The sequence below is a fragment of the Anabrus simplex genome, chromosome 2, assembly GCF_040414725.1.
Source record: "Anabrus simplex isolate iqAnaSimp1 chromosome 2, ASM4041472v1, whole genome shotgun sequence".
Lineage (NCBI taxonomy): Eukaryota > Metazoa > Arthropoda > Insecta > Orthoptera > Tettigoniidae > Anabrus > Anabrus simplex.
The window spans coordinates 136,603,223-136,624,675 of NC_090266.1; the positions used below are offsets into that span (position 1 = coordinate 136,603,223).

Here is a 21,453-nt window from a genome sequence, read left to right on the forward strand (position 1 = left end):
ACAAAACCAAGCATGTGACAATTTTTCAGGTTGAAGTCGAGCTAAGGACTACGATCCAAAGGCGTGATAGGCTACAAGCAGCAGCAGAAAGTTCTACATCGTTGGAAGAAAAGCCTGTTGCAGGAAGAAACGAAGGCAGACTTAATCTCTTAGCGTTTTTGGACGCAAAGCTGGCCCAGGAGCGACGTGTTGCGATGCCTACGTCGAATACCACGATACTTCTAAGGAAGTACGTGGAATTAGAGCCAGAGCATAGGTTGACTGACCCTATCAAGTACTGTGCTCAAATGGAGAACCAATCTAATCCGGTTCATGAAAGAGTCACAGCAAGAAGAAATGTTTTATCGCCAGAACGAGCAAACACTTTGCTTTTCTTACATGGAAACTCTAAATATTTCTTCAAGTAGCGTATGTAGCGTTGAACTTCCTTTCTTTTTAACTAAAATGTTTATTTTATTTATTTATTTATGTATGTTTGTGTTTGTTTGTTTGTTTGTTTGTTTGTTTGGTGTATGGCTGTGGCTCCGAAGTAATTGGGTGTATTTATTATGAGGCTGCCTTTTTAAAACATACTTCCTTTTAATATGCCAAAAAGTATGAATTATTGTTACATTAAATTATGTATCGGTATTACATAATATACGGTAATTTCTTCATTCAAAACAATACTACTACATATGTTGCTTAAAAACGGTACCATACGTAACAGTCCAACGGCTTGGCCGCGTTGACACTCTACTTAAAATAGGTCATACTAAAACAAACAGCTCCGCTCCTACCGCTCCTTTCCTTGCATAATGGTTTTAGCGGAGGAAGCGGTGGCAACGGAGGTAATCGGAGATACCGATTCATGTTGCGCGAACAACTGCTCCGCTCCTACCGCTCCTTTCCCAGCACTACACTGCAGAACCGTCTGGGTGCTGGAAGGCCAAAAATGGGTGGAGATGGTCTCAGCAGTTCAACATACCGCGTACCATTCAAAGTCTCGTCCAGAACAAATAGGGGGCCCATTCCGTACCAGGAAAATACAGCCCAGACCATAAGTCACCAGCGCCCTGGACCACACCTTCGAGGCAGGCGGGATCCATTGCTTCATGTGGTCTGCACCATACACGGTACCTCTCATCGGCATGGTGCAGTTGAAATCATGATTCGTCCGACCATGTCACGTTACGCCATTGTTCCAGTGTCGATCCCTGGTGACTGGCAACAAATGCGCGTCGTCGTGACCAATGACGTTGGGTTAACAGTGGCACCCGTGTGCGGCGCCGGCTCCCATACCCCATAGAACCCATGTTCCTACGGATTGTCCACTGGGAGACGTGTCTAGCATGGCCTGTGTTGAATTGAGCCGTGATTTGTTGCACGGTTGCCCGTCTGTCACTACTGACAATCCATCTCAGATGTCGCTGGTCACGGTCATCGAGGGTGGCTGGACGGCCGGTCGTTCGTCTGTTGTGGACGGTGACACCCGCATTCAACCATTCACGATACACCCTGGACACGGTTGATCGTGTGGAGCTGAATTCACGCACCACTTCTAATATCGCACTTCCCATCCGTCAGGCACAGACTACCATACCCCGTTCGAACGGTGTCAGCTCACGACGACGTTCCATGTTACACCTGTCACATGCACAGCCACTGCTCACAAGGTCTCCTATACAACTGCTGCTGGCACAGGGGGCATGTGGTGCGCAGACAACACACCTGCGCATCACTGCTCTGCTATCCCATAACATTTTCTCAGTCAGTGTATTATGTTAAAAAGTGTGAATAAATTTATAACGTTTATACTGTAGTTAGTGCTATTTTCTAAAATTAAAAATATATGTAGATCTTATGGAACACAATTTTTATGGATTTTTGGCAACGCTCGTGCTAACGGAATACTTGGATTTGTGTTAATGGGTTTCTGGGTTTCTTGTTCGCTTAGGATAAAGGATATGCCTTTTTTAAAGAATTTTTTCAAATTCCTTTGAATTTTGTTAGCCAGATCTCTTTCTTAAAATCTTTTGGAATGTACCCTTTGTGGGCGGGGGATGCAGATGAAGAATACACCCACAGTATCCCCTGCCTGTCATAAGAGGCAATTAAAAGGGGCGACTAATGGATGATGAAATTAGAACCATGAGAATATTTGTGATTAATACCATTACGTGAGGAACACTATGGGTTGACAAGTTACTTGCAATTAGTATCACCATGTGAGGAACACCAAGGGTCTGGGTGTTGCCTATAGTTAGTACCATTGTGTGTATCCCACCAAGGCGGGGGGCACTTGGCTGCGCAGACTAATGTCCATGCAAGAAAAGGTACCGTATGCTGCGCTGGAATGTGTCTGTTCCTCTGTGTTCAGAATGGGTGTGCGTTACCTGTGAGTAGTACCACTATGTGAGGATCACGGGTTTGGCTGTTGCCCGTGATTAGTAGCACTGTGAGGAACACCATGGCTCTGTGTTGCTTGTGGGTGGTACCATAATGTGTGCTACACTGCAGGTTTGCATTGTCTATGATTAGTACCACTAGGTGAGCAGCACCAAGAGTATGTGTGGCCTGTGATTAGTTTCACTATGTGAGGAATACGACGGGAATACCTGCGCCCGTGATTAATCCCACTATATGAGGAATACCATGGGTCTGCATTGCTTGCGAGTGCTGCCGTTATGCAGAGGTGCCAACTTCTGCAGAGGTGATTGTCCGTTATAATTACGGATTTCATTTCACGATTATGGTATTATGGTCAAAGGGAAAATTATTACGGAAAAGCAACATTATCATGATAACAATTAATTTCTAAAAAAAGGGAAGAAGTAAAAATGTTCAATTCCTTAGAGCATTACTGGTCAACCCTCCTCATTTCAGTGTTTGTAAGTTGGCAACTAAACACATTTGGCGGTTATTTGGTCGTCACTTCCTTTTGTTTCCTGCGAGCATTGTGAAATCACAGCCAGCTACATAGGTCTACTCTGCTCTCTTATCCAGAATGACACTTAAGGCCACCACACACAGAAAGCTAGGCTAAGCTAAGCTAAGCTACGCGTTGTTGTGAAAAATATCGCTCCCAAGGCATTTAAGTACGATGACCCACACAGGCCGCTATGCTAAGCTATACTAAGCCAAGTTACGCTAAGCTAAGCTAAACAGATCGCTAGGCAGGCGATTTTCTTGGCTGTAGCTGGCCTCGCGCATGCGCTTTTCATTTCTGAGCAGTTGGTCTGGCGGGCTGTCGTGTGTGTTTAGTCGTGTCGTGCGAATCTCTTCTGGTATAGTACTTCGATATTTTAATACAATGGATAACGGGCCAAAAGAAGAACGACTAATTGAGAAGGTAAAAATATATCCCTGCCTTTATGATATGTTATCAAATTACTACAGAGATTTGAAAAGAAAGGAAAACTCTTGGCGGGAAACAAGTTCAGTACTTTAAGTTGATTATAGGTAGGCTATCATTTGTAAATTAACTATATAATCAAAATTTTGACAGTTCTAATTGTTTGAGAAGAATACATTTTTCACATGGCTTTACACACATTTACAATTTAGCAGATACTGTTGACGTGCCTGTTCTGCAACTGTATGCCATATTCCTAAATATATCAACAGTTACTAAGAACGTGAAAGGTAAAATAATAGCATATATTGCTTTAGGCAAGGAACTTAAAAACTTATCAAAAAGACTGAGAGACTGTTTTAGGGAGGCACTAACGAGACAAAAAGAGTAAAGTGGGCAGGAAGGGAAAAAATGGAGTGGAGATTCCACAAACTAATGGATTTCCTTCTGCCTTATATTTCTACAAGAAGGTGAGCTGTCATTTTAATGCACGCAGTATCACTAACGTTTAAAATATTTTTAAAATATTAAAAATTGATGAAATTATAAGTGAATGTATATGTTGAGTATATTATAAATTAAAATGCATGCAATTCATTTGAGGTTATAAGAAAATAAGACCGTCTCAATTTGTTATGTTTTGCAGCTAAGACACTATACACATTTCACTAATAAAATGAAAAACATAACTGCGTTTGAAGCACAAGGACTAGGACAGGTCAATATGCTCATTCTCCATAAACAGATCTCCATGTGTCATTTCTTAATATACGTTTGGATGTGCATTAATAGCTTAAGTTTCCTTACAGCACACATTCAAACATTGACAGACAGGAAACATATCGGCGTCATGAGGTAACTGAAGTAGCCACCCAGATGAACGTGATAGTCCGGAATGTGATGACCTACACTCCTTATCACATATATCTGATTCATCTGTTCCGTCCGCCCACACACCTACACAATCTCAGCCAGTCGAACCCCTTCGAAAAAAAGTCATGCCACCGAGCAGTAGTGCAGAGAGAGTAATTGATTATTTACAACAGTGAGATAATAAAAGTGCTGCCTAGTATAGTATAGTATAGTTTAGCTTAGCTTTTTATTCGTGTCATAGCACACCACAGCTTGGCATTGCTTAGCATAGCATAGTGTAGCGTAGCGTAGCTTAGCTTTCTGTGTGTGGTGGCCTTTAGGCCGGGCGCACATTGGGACGCAGGCGAAGCAGCTAAAGCAGCGCAGCGCAGAGCAGAATTTTGTAATCCACACAAATCATTGCACCATCGCAAGTTGACAGACAGGGCAGGACAGAGCAGAGCAGGCCGGTTCTGCACCTACTTCCGCCTACCACGCGCAGTCTTCGAAACACAGATTCCTGCGCGCGTGTTACGTAGTTAGTTACGAAAAGGAGGAGAACATTATCACAGCCGTTCGGTCTCACCATGTTTTGTAGGTACTATGGGAATCATGTGGACTGCAATGCAATGCTTAATTTTAATTTCCGTTATGTATGTATGTATGTATGTACACGCATCGTGAAAAAATGGTTAAACAGAATTTAATGAAAATCGGTATGTACATTCGGGGAATAAGTCACTACAATCTAGGCTATAATCATTTTTATGCTGGGTAACAAGGTAGTTTAGAGAAAGGCCTAAAATGTAATCCTCAAATATCTATCAAATAATCCGTGGCCCAAGTTCTTGCAACATTAGGTATTTAACGTCAAGATCTAATGTTGATTATGGAGAACATCATTGCCAAGTCCGTGACCTTCATCCACCATCACATTTATGTGAAGAAATAAGTACGGAAAATAATTTATCATGTCTTGTCAAATATAAATGCAAACGCGTTCACAACAGATTGTCAATGTTGATTGATTTTAGTATATTGTGTGAAAATCTAGCAGTACGGTACATTTGTATATAAATGTTTTCTCCATCTCCCCCTATCTGATTCTATTAATGAATACTTCGTCCGGCTCCATGGCAAAATAGTTAGCGTGCTGGCCTTTGGTCGCAGGTGTCCCGGGTTCGATTCCCGGCAGGGTCGGAAATTGTAACCTTAATTGTTTAATTTCTACGGCACGGGGGTTGGGTGTGTGTGTGTCGTCTTCATCATTTCATCCTCATCACGACGCACAGGTCGCCTATGGCAGTTAAATCGAAAGACCTGCACCTGGCGAGCCGAACATGTCCTCGGACACTCCGGGCACTAAAAGCCATATGCCATTTCAATGATTGCTACGTAACAAAAGTTAAAGATAATACAATTTCCGATCATGTGTCTTCTACTGTTTTATCGTACCGGCTATGATAACGGAGATGGGTATTAATGAATTTACCAAGCAAGTTGATCGTGCGGTTGGGATCGCCTTGCTATGAGCTCGCATTCGGGAGATAGTGGGTTCGAACCCTACTGTCGGCAACCTTGAAGATGGTTTTCTGTGGTTTCCCACTTAAAACCAGTCAAATGCTACGGGGGCTGTACCTTAATTAAGGCCACGGGCTGCTTCCTTCCCATTCCTAGCCCTTTCCTATCCTATCGTCGCCATAAGACCTACTGTGTCGGTGCGACGTAAAAAAGTAATGAATTTAGACTTTTCTTGCTTAGTCCATATGAACGAAGATCGCTAACATGGAAATATTTTTCAGTTTTGTAAACTGGCAAGGTAGTTGTTTTTATTGCGTTGTCATCAGCACAAGGGAAATTGTGAAGATGAGTATCAAAATGAGAAACATCACGAATGCTTGAAGAAAGAAAAAAGAGCCTCTTTATACTGGATGCCAGAATATCACAGAGTCTAAAGAAAACATGTTCTTTCTGAAAACCGACGGCACCCTGCGTGGCAATGTGCGCTCTCATGCACTTCGCAGTTTCGTAAGCCTTGCGCTGTCCTGCTCTGCTCTTCCCTGCTCTGCGGCCAACTATTTCTCAATGTGCGCCCGGCATTAAAGTCGGCCGTGAAGTAGGCTCTACCGTGATGTGAGTAGCCATTCCCTACATTACATAACCGGCAGCACAGCGACAGGTAGCAGCGAGCCTAACAAGGTCGACAGCAGTGAGCAGAACACGTTTGTTTATTCAAACTAGTATAAGAATACTTCGGTCAAGGTTAAATTTTGGCAACCAGTCGAGCTGAAGAGTTTGACGGTTAGAAAGCGACCAGCATGGTCATCGCGTAAGCAGTAGCAGAGTAGTAGATTGACAACAAGGAAGGAAGGACATATTGTTTGGGTTTAGACCAATATCACATCATTTTAATTTTGGGATAAATTAGATGGAATGAAGAATTGGACCAGATTAAGAGAAGATATTCTGATTTATGAGAGGTCTAGAAAATTATAGCAGACTTTAAGAAGAAAGAAGAGAGCAGAAACATTTTAAAGGATAACTAATTTTATAGATGTTATTTATTATTTTACGAATTTATATTTATTGTTTATGATTTTACGATTTTAGGATAAGGGCTATTTTATAGATGTTATCTATTATTTATTTAAGGATTTCCACTAAATGACAAGTAAATGTTAAATTTAGACAAGAAGAAATATTTATTCTTTCAGATGTAAATAAGGACATAAATTAACTTATAGAGATTAATTTAATAGATTTCATTATTTAGGAAAATTCCAGTAAAATCTGCAACAAATGACATAGTAAATAGGAAAGGTGAAACTAAGAGAAATTGTTGTAACAGTTTTCAAAATTCATATATACTTGTTATATTATACCATTGTACCATAGTCCAAGGATCAATTAATGTTCGGCACCACTGAAGAAGGGAGCGGTGGCTCTCGAAACATGTACATGTACGGTAATTAAATAAAATAAAATGTATAAAGTATTGACAAGGCGGTGAAAATATTTTTACAGAAAATTGGGATGAAGTGTGTCGTTAGTGCAGTGGGTGTGTACAGAATGGTTCACAGAAGGCCGTTGAACACGACGAGATGGGTCTGGTCACACAACCCAGACCCCCCCCGAGAGGATACAAGTCATTCGAATGGCATTGCAGGAAGATCTGCGTCCTCCTTGGCTCTGACGCAACAGTGTAACACATTGTACACTATCAGTAGTGACAGTCTGTTGCCGTTTATTACAGTCTGGGTTAAAGGCGCGTCGTCCAATTCTCTGCCTACGTTTGACTAATGTGCATAACCATGCTGGACTGCAATGGTGTATGGAGCGACATCACTGGGGACAGGAATGGCAGCAGATAGTGTTTTCGGATGAATCCAAGTTCTGTTTGTTTGAAAATGACGGCTGCAGTTTGGTACGCCTCAGACAGGGGGAGAGGCATCACATTGACTATATTCGCACAAGACATGCAGAGCCAACTCAAGGCTTTATGGTATGGGGTGCTATTGGGTACAACCACAAATCACGGTTGGTGCATGTCCAGGACATGTTGACCAGTTTGACATACGTGAATGACATCCTGCGACCCGCAGCCATACCCTTTCTGCATGGCACGCCAGACGCCATATTCCAGCAGGGCAATGCGCGGCCACATGTTGCTGCACGAACACGTGCCTTCTTGTTGTCACAGGATTTCAGACTGTTGCCCAGGCCCGCCCGATCACTGGACTTGTCGCTGATGAAGAATGTGTAGGATATGGTAAAACGACGGGTGCGGTGACCCAATGCCAACCACCAAAGATGAACTGTGGAACCAGGTGAATGCAGCATGGATGGCTATACCCCAGGGCACCATTCACACCTTATACGCGTCGATGCCATCACGCATGGAGCAAGTTATCAGTGCCCATGGAGGACCCAGTGCCAACAGGACATATGCTGAACCTAGGGGACTAAAACATTTCTGCAGAACATACTAATGAACATATCCTGTGAATATGAACTTCCTATCTTTAGTCTTTGAAGATGTTGCTGTTTTTTATGAACATAAGTGTATATCATGCGGTTAAAGGCCTCCAAGTGGATAGAAGAGGTCAAGAGAAGACGTTGGAATTACTCTGCAAGATGATCCACAATAGAAAAGAGTTCAGAAGAAGAGCCGGCAGTCTAAAATCATTTGAAGAGAAACCACTAAAACGGAGGCCTGAACAGACTATTTCCGAAGAGGAGAGTAGAGTAAGATGAGTAGCAAAAGAATGAAGTTTTGGGAAGAGAAGAAAGGCCAAAAAGCCTTAAGTTTTATGCAGTCCATAGTTATCCAACTTTGGAAATAAAATATAAAAAATAAAAGAATGGATGGTGAAACAGAAAATACACATGAACATCTTTTGTAGACAGAAACATCAAACAAGCATCTTATGTAGAACAGGACAATACAAAAGAACACATTTTTTGACTAGTAGGTATCATTGGAACAGTAGTTCAGTGTAAGGTGACATTGTATACTGCAAATATGAGTGGGTGATGTGTTGTAAGCAGAATGAATTGAAAGGTAAGAATAGATACCTAAGGTAGTGCTGTCTCATGTTAAAGACTAGGTTGCTTTAGTTGAGTGTGTAGTTTTAGTCTATCAATCAAAGAAAATATTTAGATAATCTGTTGACACTGTTATCTGTAAAACATTTTTCTTCCTTTTAAAACATAATTGACCAAAGGAAATACTGCTTACTGAATCTTAGAAACTGTTTTTTTATTGCATCTATTCTTTAGGCATACAGAAATAGATTTTTCTTAAATACCTGTATACAGGGAGAACAAAAAATTCCGCACGTGGAGGGTGGCATGCGGTTCCTCGTCAAAATTCACGACAAAAGCTTACCTTGCCAGACCTAGTCCCTCCAATAGGTTTAATAGAAATGCAAGTTGAGAAACGAGGCTCTGGCAACACTGTAACGGCATGCAGTGTGGCCAAGCACAAGTCGCATGAACTCGCTCTGCCGGAGCTGTCTCATTAGCTCAGTGAAATGAGGTAACGCCATAAATGCCAGTTGTGCAGACGTGCCGATGTTCTAGTCGCGCTCGCGCCAGTTTTTTTTTTTTTTTTTTTTTTTTTTTTTCAGTGAATGTATCAAATAGTATCCAGTGTACACCTCCACTATGCAGTACACACCATTAATTCTTCTGTCATAGGAATTGTTTTAGTATTCCATTAATAGCCCTGAATTGTTTTAGGGATTCCAACGGACTTTATGCCAATTTTCAGAAGTAATTTTGTGCAACCTTCTTAGTCTGGTAGTAGTCACGTTGATGTTGAACACACAGAATTATTAAATTTCTCAAGGTGGGGTATTTATGACAACTTTTCTAAGTATTTACCAGCAAGGTAAAAGTATAAGCCTAACCTCACTTCTGAGAAGACAACAGAGCAATTGAGATATTGGCTCTGGATTGTTAATGAGTGGTTCTTACTGTCTTCATTTCATCAGAGGTTTTTTTAATATTTTCATTAAAATAATTTTGCTAGGCTGAGTACCTGACACACAAAACTCCTGCGGGACAAAATTATGGCTCCTCAGCATCTCTGAAAACCATAGAAGTAGTTAGTTGGACGTAAACTTTTTTCTTAGGCACTTACGATATGTAGCATTTTTATGTCTTGTTTCAGCGCATTTTCCCATTATAACAAGGACCAGCTGACGCCAGCTAAAATTGATGGATCAGATTTTTATGCCCTAATTACTGAACATAACGACTTGGGAAATGGTCGTTTCTTTGATCCCAGATCAAAGCAGAGTTTTCGTTATGATCATTTAAGGAAAGAAGCTTCAGATTACCAGGTGAGTTAAAGTTTGTATTATCAGAAGGGTCACTATTATTTTTATTAAATTCTTTTCAAAATATATACTTTGCTTGGTTTTGGCTTTTCTAGTAGTAAAACAATGTCAATTTCAGCCTTGGGAACCAGACCAAGTATCAGAACCATGGCGTGCTGCCCTAGAATCTGAGTTCACTACATACACTTCAAGCCACTATAAACATGGTGTGTGTAGTGTGTTTGGTAAAAGTGACGGAGATGAGATCATGCTAACTGCCTGCATAGAGGATCACCAATTCCAGCCAAAGAATTATTGGTATGTATATGTGCATTACCTTTGTTTGGCTCTTTTGCTAAATGGGCAGAGTTGTGTTCTTCAGTTCAGCAAGGCCCTGGGTTAGATTCCCCAGATGGGCTGGGGATTTTGACTGCAGATGATTAATTTCTCTGACTCAGGGAGTAGGTGTTTATGTTAGTCTTTAATACGCTCCTCTATATTTCTATACAAAACACCACACTGCTAACCACCACAGAAACACACAATAGTGAATGCATCCTTCCACATAGGACTGATGATGGGAAAGGCATATGGCTGTAAAACTTGACCAAATCCATATAAGAGCATGTTTGTCAAACTATTTCTGAATGAATTCAGGATTTATTTCTCAACAAAACTGTCATTTCAGAACATAGATAATACTCTTATATTGGGTGAGCAGAATAAAGCGAAACCGCTCCATCCTGTGCGTGGGAGTTCCTGAGTGAGTGAATGAGTGAGTCGGCCGGTGATGAAATACAGTGCTGGATGTACTCAAGGCTGCGCTACCGGGCCAAGTTTCAGTCTTTGTTAACGTTTGCAAACGTGGCATGTGTTTCGTTGATGACATTAGTACAGTGTGTGAATTCTGTGAAATGGCTGAGGTGGCTCAAGTCGGGTATCGGTATTCTGTTCCCCAAAGGGTTAATTTATGATTCATACATCCGTACAGAAAGTGCGAGGGCCATAAATAGATTATTTCAAGAGAAGTTTCCTGATGTTCAAGTTCCAGGTCGGACTTCGATTCATAGATTAGTAAATAAATTGCCTAAGACGGGAAGACTTCATGATAAGAAACGTAATAAGCCACATACAGTACTTGCACAAGAAAGTGTAGGTAATGTTGGTAATGCTCTGGAAAGGTCTCCTACAAAATTACTTCAGTGACTTGCTCGGGAAATCGAAATTTCTTATTGTTCTGTTCCAACAGGTATAAAGTTACTGAAGTTAAAGCCACATAAAATTACTGGAGTGCAAGAACTTAAACTGGGTGACCCTGCATTACGAATGCGATTTTGTGAATGGGTTTTGAAGCTTATGAAGGAAATGGGTCTTGGAAGTCCACTTTTTCAATACAATGTTTTTTGATTTATTAGAAATCAAAAACTAAATTACATGTTAAAATTGGGACATGTTTCGCCTATAATGCAGGCAAGATCAACCATGCTATTCGTAACATTAAGGTAAAATTGAGAAGTAGAAATGACTTAAGGCTAAGCTTAAAGGTATTACGTAAAAAGGCTTGTAACTTTTAAAACATCATATAATCACACTTAAGATAAAATGAACACTTACGTGACCGGGCGAGTTGGCCGTGCGCGTAGAGGCATGCGGCTGTGAGCTTGCATCCGGGAGATAGTAGGTTCGAATCCCACTATTGGCAGCCCTGAAAATGGTTTTCTGTGGTTTCCCATTTTCACACCAGGCAAATGCTGGGGCTGTACCTTAATTAAGGCCACGGCCGCTTCCTTCCAACTCCTAGGCCTTTCCTATCCCATCGTTGCCATAAGACCTATCTGTGTCAGTGCGACGTAAAGCCCCTAGCAAAAAAAAAAAACAAAAAACACTTACGTGAAAATAACATGTTGAGTCATAAAATATCGTAGTGAATAAAATAACAAGGCTCATGTATGGTAGTTAATGTTTGTGAATATTCAGGTTCTGTTACTGTTAACCCCATAAAAGATTGGTTTTCTGAATCAGAGATTTACAAGCTCACTTGTTCACAGTGCCGTTTTTCATATGTAGGACAGACAGGCAGAAGCTTTTCCACCAGATATTTAGAATACTTTAATAAAAACCAAAAATATTTGGCAATGAGTATTCACGTGAGGGAAACAGGACATACTTATACTACAATAGAGCAAGTTCTAAACATTTTAAAGAGATTGAAAAAGGGTAGGCTAATGAACGAATATGAAAACATCTATATTTATATCGATCGCCTTAGCAACCAAGATCGTAACTTAAATTACGTCACTGAGTTGCGTAGTCCCCTCTATGGACTGCTTCCACAATTCCTAAATAAATTGAAATTAAGAGATACTTCTATTCAAATCACAGATAAATCCTTTCTGGCTATAATGTAGCCCACCAACAGGCCTCCTCCCCCTATAACCATAGTTTCCTCCCTCCCCATTCCCCCTCTCCTACTCCAGCATACCCATCCATACACAGCAAATACAACACTAGACGCGCAGCCTTGGCCTTGGCCGTATCAACATACTGAGGCACCTAGGCTGTCAGCAGCAAAGTATGGACGAGAAGTGGGTAAGCCCAATGCTATTTGTCAGACTTCCGTCAATTTCCCCCATATATTTTCGTCTGAGTTTATAATTAAGTTATTTCTCTTTCCCCCTTTTTTCGTTTCAGATAACTTCTACCACAACTGGAATTTTTAGTACTAAACATAACCATCAGCTGTAAGGAAGAACCTTCTCTGGAAGTCCCCTCTTCCACTTTGTCCACAGGAAGCAATACATTTCAAGCCCATTCATTTTGATTTTAAACAGCTACAATTACAGCTTCAAGTGATAGCACTTTCATTCCATGAAGAAACAAGTTTTAAGAACATAAAAACAAAATGAACCTGAACATTGACAAACATTACCTACCATATATGAGCCTTGTTATTTTATTCCCTACGATATCTTATAACAACATGTTATTTTCACCTAAGTGTTCATTATATCGTAATAAGTATGATTATTGTGATTTTAAAAAAATGTTACAAGCCTTTTTATGTAATATCTTTAAGCCTTAAGTCATTTCTACTTCTCAATCTTAACCTTAATGTAAAGAATAGTATGGCTGATGAAGCCTACATTATTATTATTATTATTATTATTATTATTATTATTATTATTATTATTATTATTATTAGGTTCGTTACGACCCCTGAGGATCACGAGTGACTTGTTCGGTACGTCTTCTTTCTTCCCAATACCTCTTCATTCTCTCACTCCTCCTCTTTCTCTCGGCTTCCGTGATCTGAATCTGGATCCTGGTGTCTGTCCATCTGTGACCTTCCACGAGCTTTTTGTATTTGGACCTATCCTTTACTGTCATCAGTGGATATTTTTCCTTTATGCCAATAGTCTCCCAATCTTCTCTGACTTCCTTCATCCACTTATTTCCAGTTAAGCAGGTTGCATTCCATATCTTCTTCGTTAGCCTACTGTCATCCATCCTCACGATATGTCCAACAAATCCTAACCTTCTCTTTCTTATCACACTCGAGATTGGTTCTGTACTCGCATATAGTTCCTGCCTTGATCTGTGTACCCAAATTTCACCTTGTTTTTTGGTGCCCCATATATGTCTCAAGATTCTTCTTTCCTCCTTCTCCAATTGTATGCAAGCTCTCTTGCCCAATGTCAGCATTTCAGTTGCATATAATGCAGCATTCCTGATGGTTATCATGTGGTGTCGCAGTTCGGCATTCGAGAGGTTCTTCTTTCCATATGTAGTCATGGCTGCATATCATAGTTTCAGCAGCAGTTTAGCTCTGTCTGTGGTACTTTTGTTGCTTTGTACTTTACCCGTGATGTTCTCACCTAGGTACCGGAAGCTGTCGACTCTACCACTTGGCCTTTTACATTCCAATCGGTCTTCATATTCAGTACCTTCGTCTTGTTGTAGGCTATTTTCAGACCAACCTTTGCTGCAGTTTCTGCTAGATATACTAGTGCCAAATTTGCTTCTTCTTCCTTCCCATGTAACAACATCATATCATCTGCGAAGGCAAGGCAATCCACTATGACATTGTTTTTGATCTTATATCCAATCTGTACACCTTCAATTCCCATGGTTCTATTCAACTGTCTCCACTGCTTCACCACTTCATCCAAAACTAGGTTAAATAGTATTGGCGACAGCCCATCCCCTTGTCGGACTCCTGTCTTAATTTCAAAGCTGTCTGATAACATACTCCGGTATCTTACTCTAGCAGTTGTATCCTTCAATGTTTCCCCCACCAATCCATGTGTCGTAGAATCCAATCCTCTGTCGCGTAGGATGTTCAGTAGTGTGTTCCTGTCTATTGAATCGTAGGCTTTTGCGAAGTCTACAAATGTAACTATTGTGTCTTTTCCTTTCCTGTGTCTGTTCTATGATTCTCTTGAGTCCAAAGATCTGTTCTACGCAGTTTCTCCCTTTCCGGAAACCACCCTGGTATTCTCCTATGGTCGATTCAAGCTGTGCTTCCACTCTGTTCAGCAATAATCTCGAGAGTATCTTGTACCCAATATTTAGCAGTGAGATACCTCTGTAGTTATCCAGTATTCTTTTGTCTCCTTTCTTATGTACTGGTATAATTATGGCTTCTTTCCAGTCGCTAGGTATCTTCTTATTTATCCAGATGTCCATTATTATTCTGTACATGCTTTCTTCCATTGCAGGACCACCCCATTTGATCTCCTCGGCGCATATACCATCATTACCTGCCGCTTTGTTGTTCATGAGATCCTTGATTGCCTTCACAACTTCTGTTTTGGTGGGTGCTCGTCCTTGGTTGATATCTCTGCTATACTGTAGAGTAATACTCCCTGTGGGTGCTTCTGTGTTCAGTAGATCTTTGAAATATCTTGCCATTTCCTCGCATACATCTTTTTCTCCTATTTTCAACTCGCCATCTTGTCCTTTCACAAAAGGTTCTCTCGCCTCATAACCCTTTATCCTGCTCTTCGTCTCCTTAAAGAAGGATCGTGATTTGTTTTTCTTAAACGCATGATCAGCTTCTTCCAGCCTCTCATTCCACCTTTTCCTTCTGGCATTCCTGATCGTCTTGGCAGCCATCTTTCTCGCTGTCTGGAAAGACAGGTCCTCTTCCTTCTTGGTAGTCTGCCACCTTACCCACATCTTCCTCCTGTACTCTACCGCCTCTTCACATTCTTCTGTCCACCACTCATGCTTCCTTCTCTTGTTATTAGTGGCCAATCGTTTCGATTCTTCTCTAACCTTATCCTTTAAGTTTTCCCATTTACTCTCCACTGTCAGGTTCTTCATGTACTGATCTTGGTTTTTGTTCAGCAGTTCTCTGTCGATCTGGTGTGAGTTTGTGTTCATGTTTCTCCTAGTTCTGTTTGGTATCCATCTACATTTGATTTCAGTAAGATAGTGGTCAGACTCCATCCTGCTGTTTTTCCTGACTTTAGTGTTCATGATCTCTGCATGGTTTTTGTCTCGGATCGCTACGTGGTCTATCTGCCTTTCACCAATTCTATTGCCCGGACTTACCCAGGTTGTCTTTTTACTCGCCTTGGCTTTGTAGTGTGTGGTCATGATTCTCATCTTGTGTCTTTTGCACAAGTTCACAAGCCTTTCTCCATTCTTATTTGTTCTCTTGTGTGCAGTGTAATCCCCTACAGGGCCTTTGAATCTCCTTTCAATGCCTAGCTGAGCATTGAAATCCCCCAGCAAGATCGTGACACCTCTCTTGTTTGCTTCCGTAACTACCTTATCCAGTGTGTTCCAGAAGTTCTCTGTCCCTGCCTTGTCTGTTTTGTTCTTATCATTTGTGGGGGCATGTGCATTGACAAGTGTATAAGTTTTATTGCCAATTTTCCTCATCAAGTATGACAGTCTCTCATTCACACCCTTCCAGTCAATGACACTACTCAAGAAGCTTCGGTCTACTATAAACGCCGTACCAAACATAAACGGCTGTTGCTTCATCTTGATACCCGGTTTTCCCTTCAAAATTACATATCCTTCTGATTCCACCGTATCTTCTTCTCTGAATCTCGTTTCTTGTAGAGCCAGTATGCTGATTCCATGTTCTCTCATTGCATCTAGGACTTGTTTCAGTTTCCCCACTCTGATCATGGTCTGTATGTTGATGGTTCCCAATTTAAAAGTTCTCTTGGGTCTGATCTTTTGTGACCGGCGTATTGAGGATTTTGAGGTATTGGGGAGCTCTGACTCTCCCTCCGCACACGATACAGGTTCCCCAGAATCCGACAACCTGCTTGCGTCGACCTCAGTCGACGGGGGATTAACCCCCTGGGGTAAAGTAGTGATTATCATGTGCTCCATGGTTACTTCACAAGCCGAAGTATTAAGCTGGGCTACCGCAATATCGGTAGCGTTGTTACAACTGAGGTAATGAGCCCCAGAGGGCATTTTATACCTTCTGCCAGGATAATGTTCACCCTAGTTGGTCAGGGCTGGGAGTAGGCATTTCCTCCATACCCCCCGAATAGCTATGGTTTTCCCGCCAATACTCGGGTGGCTGACTGCAGTGGTTTCCCACTGGGCGATGGGGTCGCCACATCCCTACGGAAGCCTACATTATAGGCGAAACATGTCCCAATTTTAACATGTCATTTTGTTTTTGATTTCTAATGAATCAGAAAACATTGTGTTGAAAAGGTGGACTTCCAAGAGATACTTCTTTCATAAGCTTAAGTTCAATACGGACCCCCACTATGAAGTTTCTAACTTGCAATGGGTTTTGAATACGATACATGACGGAGAAATTGACCCTAATCCAATGTCCTTTTTGGACGAATCATGGTTTCACCTAAGTGGGTATTTTAATACACACAGTAATTGTTATTGTAGTACCGAAAAGCCTAATCAGTTTCACCAAGTACACCTACATGATGCAAAAATAGGAGTGCGGTACGCTATTAGCGGCGAGAGAATAATAGGCCCAATTTTTTTTTTTTTTTTTTTTTTTTTTTTTTTTTTTTTGTTGGGAACTATCAATAGTGATAGGTATGTACAAACCATTCTGTGGTAGTTCTTTGTAGAATTAACTGAGAGGGAAAGAAGTGCCATGTTTTTCCAGAAAGATTCTGCGACTGCATATACAGCCCACTTACAGGAAATCCGCGCAGTGTGTGAAGATAGTTATCACTAACAACACATGGCCTCCTCATTCCCCGATTTAACCCCATGCGTGGTGGCATTGAAAGAGGAAGTGTACAAAACAAATCCACACACGCTAGATGAATTTCGAAATAACATTCGTCAAGAAATAGCTGATATTTCTTAGAGGGAACTACAGATGGTAATGAACAGTTTCCTAAGCAGGTGCCAGAAATGCTTGAACAGCGAAGGGAGACGGTATCAACATCTTCTGGCATGATATATATGAGTACTTTTATTGTTTGTTTGTTTGTTTGTTTGTTAGAAATAGCTTATGTAACATTGTATTTACTGCAGACTTCATGTCATGCATGCACCTCCCGTGTGCAAGCTGCGCTTCCGGGGTGCGGAACTGGTTCCACTTCATGTTGCTCATCCTGTATGATGTTAGATTAAAACTTCCTCAGATTATCTTTTTATGATGTCTGCTGGCTTTCTGAAAATGTCAGATGGGACTATACACAACACAATCGCAACTCTTTTTTAAACAAATTTAAAACTAAATAAAGCACTACATTACCTTCCTGATATATTTGCTTGCTCTTAAAACTCCGTGGTAGTTCGTTCGCTTCTTCTGCAAAGAGAAAACATTGAAAGTTAGCATGTAAATGAGAAGTTTGTGTTTACCATCAGTTCCGCTTCTAATGTTGCCATTGACAACGGTTTCTCTCAGGCCGTCAAGAGATCCCCTACTATGTTGTATTGATTGCCAGGGAACTATCATGGACTACGGATTTGCTGCTGACTGTTGTGTAATAAACACTTCCCTGGAACTTGGAGTAGTACAGTATTGTGAGCGCAGTTTTATTGCCATCTGTTATGTTCAATTTATCATGCAGCCTTTTAATTTTAATTTCACATTCTTCAAATAGATAATTAAAAGTAGAGACAGAAATATGTGAAATGTCTTCTACTTTGGGGTAAATGGGATTTTTTACCGAATCATGACTTTGCTGTTCATCAAGAAAATCTGGATGCCTGGCAATCCTCATTAAGTGTCGATTCCAATAAAATTGGGAAAATGGCCAAGAAGAAGAAAGTGTTTTTATCCTTAACGTATGTTATGTAGCCATCAATATCTTGGCCCTCCACTGAACATGCTCGTGTAATGTCAGACTATCCATCAGAGGGTATATAAGTGCAGGTACAATGTGTCACCATCTTAGACATGTTTTTATTTATTTATTAGAATGTGTCAACATAGAGAATTCCTTGTCAGCTGTTGCAGAGGACTTCCGTTGCTGGTCAGTGACAGAACGATCTGTCAAGAGGCGATAGGATTCAGTTTTCGGAGTAGTCTGCTGCCTGGAAGCCACTGATCATATGAACGTATGTGTTGTGTCAGTTAGTGGTGCAAACAATGCCGTCGTTGTTCTGTGGAACAGTGGAAGAAGGATATACAGTAGTGATGAGTCATGGTATGTGCTCATGGATATGTGTGGACCTGTCAGATGCCTGCTGAATGGTATTTACTCGTGTGTGTTTTGACGACAGTAAAATTCAGTGGAGGTGGTGTGTTGGTTTGGTTCTGTTTCACCGGATTTGGGCTTGGATCATTAGTTCTAGTTAATAGCACGATGAATACCAGGTGTTAATGAAAACATTTTAGAGAATAGCATGCAATGGTTCAAAGAAAATCAGGTGGATGTGATGATATGTCCTGCACAACGCCTCAACCTGAACTCCATCGAACGTCTTTAGAATGAACTAGAGCCTCATTTGCATGCCAGATCAAATTGCCCAACAACATTACAGCTGTTCACCATGCTTTGGGAAGAATGCAAACAAATTCCACCTTCAGTGTATCAGGACTTACTAGGAAACCCTTCCATCTGCAAGTATCCGATTTGATTTGATTGAGATTTGAGTTACCATTACAGTACATTAAAATATTAAGTTCACATTCTTGTTTTTTGCTTGCCGGGCCAAGTATTTTGAGAATTTAGCACCAGCTTTGTGAGCCGAAGTTGGGAGTTTTAATTTCGACTCAGTCCATTCGTATTTGAAGGTGCTCAGATATGGCAGCCTTGTGTCGATAGACTTACTGGCTTGTAAATGAACTCTTGGGGGACAAATTCCATCACCTTGGTGTGTCCGAAAACCATAAAGGTATTTAATGTAACATAAAACCTACTACTACTACTACTACATCTTTAAGTATAGGCTATCATTTCTTATTTTTATGCATTACATTATTTTATTCCATCTTTTTAAGCATTGGTTCTGAGGAAACGCGGTGTTTTCTGGAATACGTTATCTTCTGGAATATCTGAGTTAATATGCAGGTTTCCTTTTGTAATAACCTGTTTATTTTGTATTCTCACTTGTGATTATATTTGTCTAGCCTGGAACTAAAGTGGTCTATATTACAAATAGTAAGAACAGAGGAATTCAATGAAACATGTTTTAATGAAGTGTGCATTAATTATTCGCATGTATGGAACCTTTTACGTGTAGTAAATAATGATGTACTTAACACTCGGTACTCCAAAGACACCATATTTAAATCCTTTTCACAACCTGAATACATATTTTAAACAAATTGTAGACCACTTATGCGTTGTACACAAAACCACACACATCAAGTTATAGATCATCTCCTCAATGAGCTGGCAGAACATCCTCCGCCTCATTTACTGGAATACTCCTGCGGTTGTGAAAATGAAATGGCGAATGGCTTTTAGTGCTGGGAGTGTCCGAGGACAAGTTCGGCTTGCCAGATGCAGGTCTTTTGATTTGACACCCGTAGGCGACCTGCACATCATGATGAAGACAAAATTATGATGGTGACACATACATCCAGCCCCAGTGCCAGCGGAATTAACCAGTTATGGTTAAAATTCCTGACCCTGCCGGGAATTGAACCCAGGACCCCTGTGATCAAAGGCCAGCATGCTAACCATTTAGGCTTGGAGCCGGACCCTGGGGTTGTGATGTGGAAGGGACAGGTAAAAGGGTTGATGCACTGGAGGTACACATTCTTACAGTTTCTTCGTATGAGTAAGCAGAATATCAGTACTTGCTAAATTGGGGTGGAGCTCTGCAAGGAATCTATGAAGCTCTGTAGTTTTACAGATAGTTGTATTTTAGATCAACTGACTTGAAAATGTCTGTGTAATCATTATAATGCATCACAGATTGTTTCTTGACAAATTTTGCCTTGTGGATCTTTGAAACCATCACACTATCCCCCACCAAAGCATGGTAATTCTTGAAGATCTGATTTAGTCAGTCGTCAGATGACACTAACTTACTCACCATATTGTGAACAATATAAGGAGACTGTGTTCTACAATTTTTTTCACCAATTCCATCCACTTGTTTGGGGTAAATATGTGGCTTTGCTTATGTTGAGCTCTGCTAATGAATGAAGTTTCCATCATTGGGTAAATGTGTGTGACCAGTTACAAGATAGAGCACACAAATTTCATTTGAGATTGAGCTTCGATATTTGATGAGGATGTTGGTGTTTCATATAGTGATACAAACAAGATGTAAAGTCTTGAGAACCCCTGGCACCTGTTGTCGCATGCCATGTGTTCATGACAAATTTTTCTCTATCATGCTGGTTGGTATGTATACTGAAGTTGAGCATGTTGAGTTGTCTCAAATAATAGACTTGCCTGTATTTAGGCAAGGAAGGGCAAGAGTTCTTTTGAGGTCAAAAGTTATTAACACATTTGTGCTTCCATCTTTGTGGTTGTCTCGTTTATATGAATTCAAAAGCTCTCTTCCTTTGGCAGCCAATTTTGTATGTGTGTCAGTTTGTCTAATTCCTAAACATTTCTCTATATTAGTTTCTGCAGAGTTAATCACAAATCTTGCAAGTATCTTTCTAAGGAATGTAAAAATGTATATTAAATTCCGTGCGGAATACCTTCTTGTATAAGGAAGTTTTTTAGAATTTCTTTATTCTCAGAACTTTTTTCTACAAACAACACACACATATTACTGAGATTTAGGTTAGGTGCCAGATATTGATGGCTGGATGATCTTCCTCCATAATGATTCCTTTATTTAGGGAAACTCTTAATATGCTCTCGGATCCACTCGATCTTCTCTTCCTTCACCTTGTTTGCGGGAACTTTACGTCCCCTGAGGTCTGGTGATGAAACGAGAGTACAATCTGGTTGTTTAACTCTTAGTGCGTAATCTAAGCAATGTTCACTGATTTGCGGAATGTGTAGAAAGAAGTTCTTGCAAACAGGTTTGTTGTTAAGAATGAACTGGCGGGATTGTGTCTTTCGCCTAGCT

The 21,453-nt window shown here is 40.7% G+C and overlaps 1 protein-coding gene across 1 annotated transcript in view; it reads left to right on the plus strand.

Moving 5' to 3' along the window:
• LOC136863939 (F-actin-capping protein subunit alpha) overlaps window positions 1-21,453 on the plus strand; it is a 206,342-nt gene that overhangs the window by 98,962 nt on the left and 85,927 nt on the right. Inside the window, exons 4-5 of the mRNA XM_067140387.2 lie at window positions 9,861-10,032; window positions 10,148-10,326. Of these exons, the coding sequence (XP_066996488.2) occupies window positions 9,861-10,032; window positions 10,148-10,326 (351 nt within the window). The remainder of the gene's footprint in view (window positions 1-9,860; window positions 10,033-10,147; window positions 10,327-21,453) is intronic.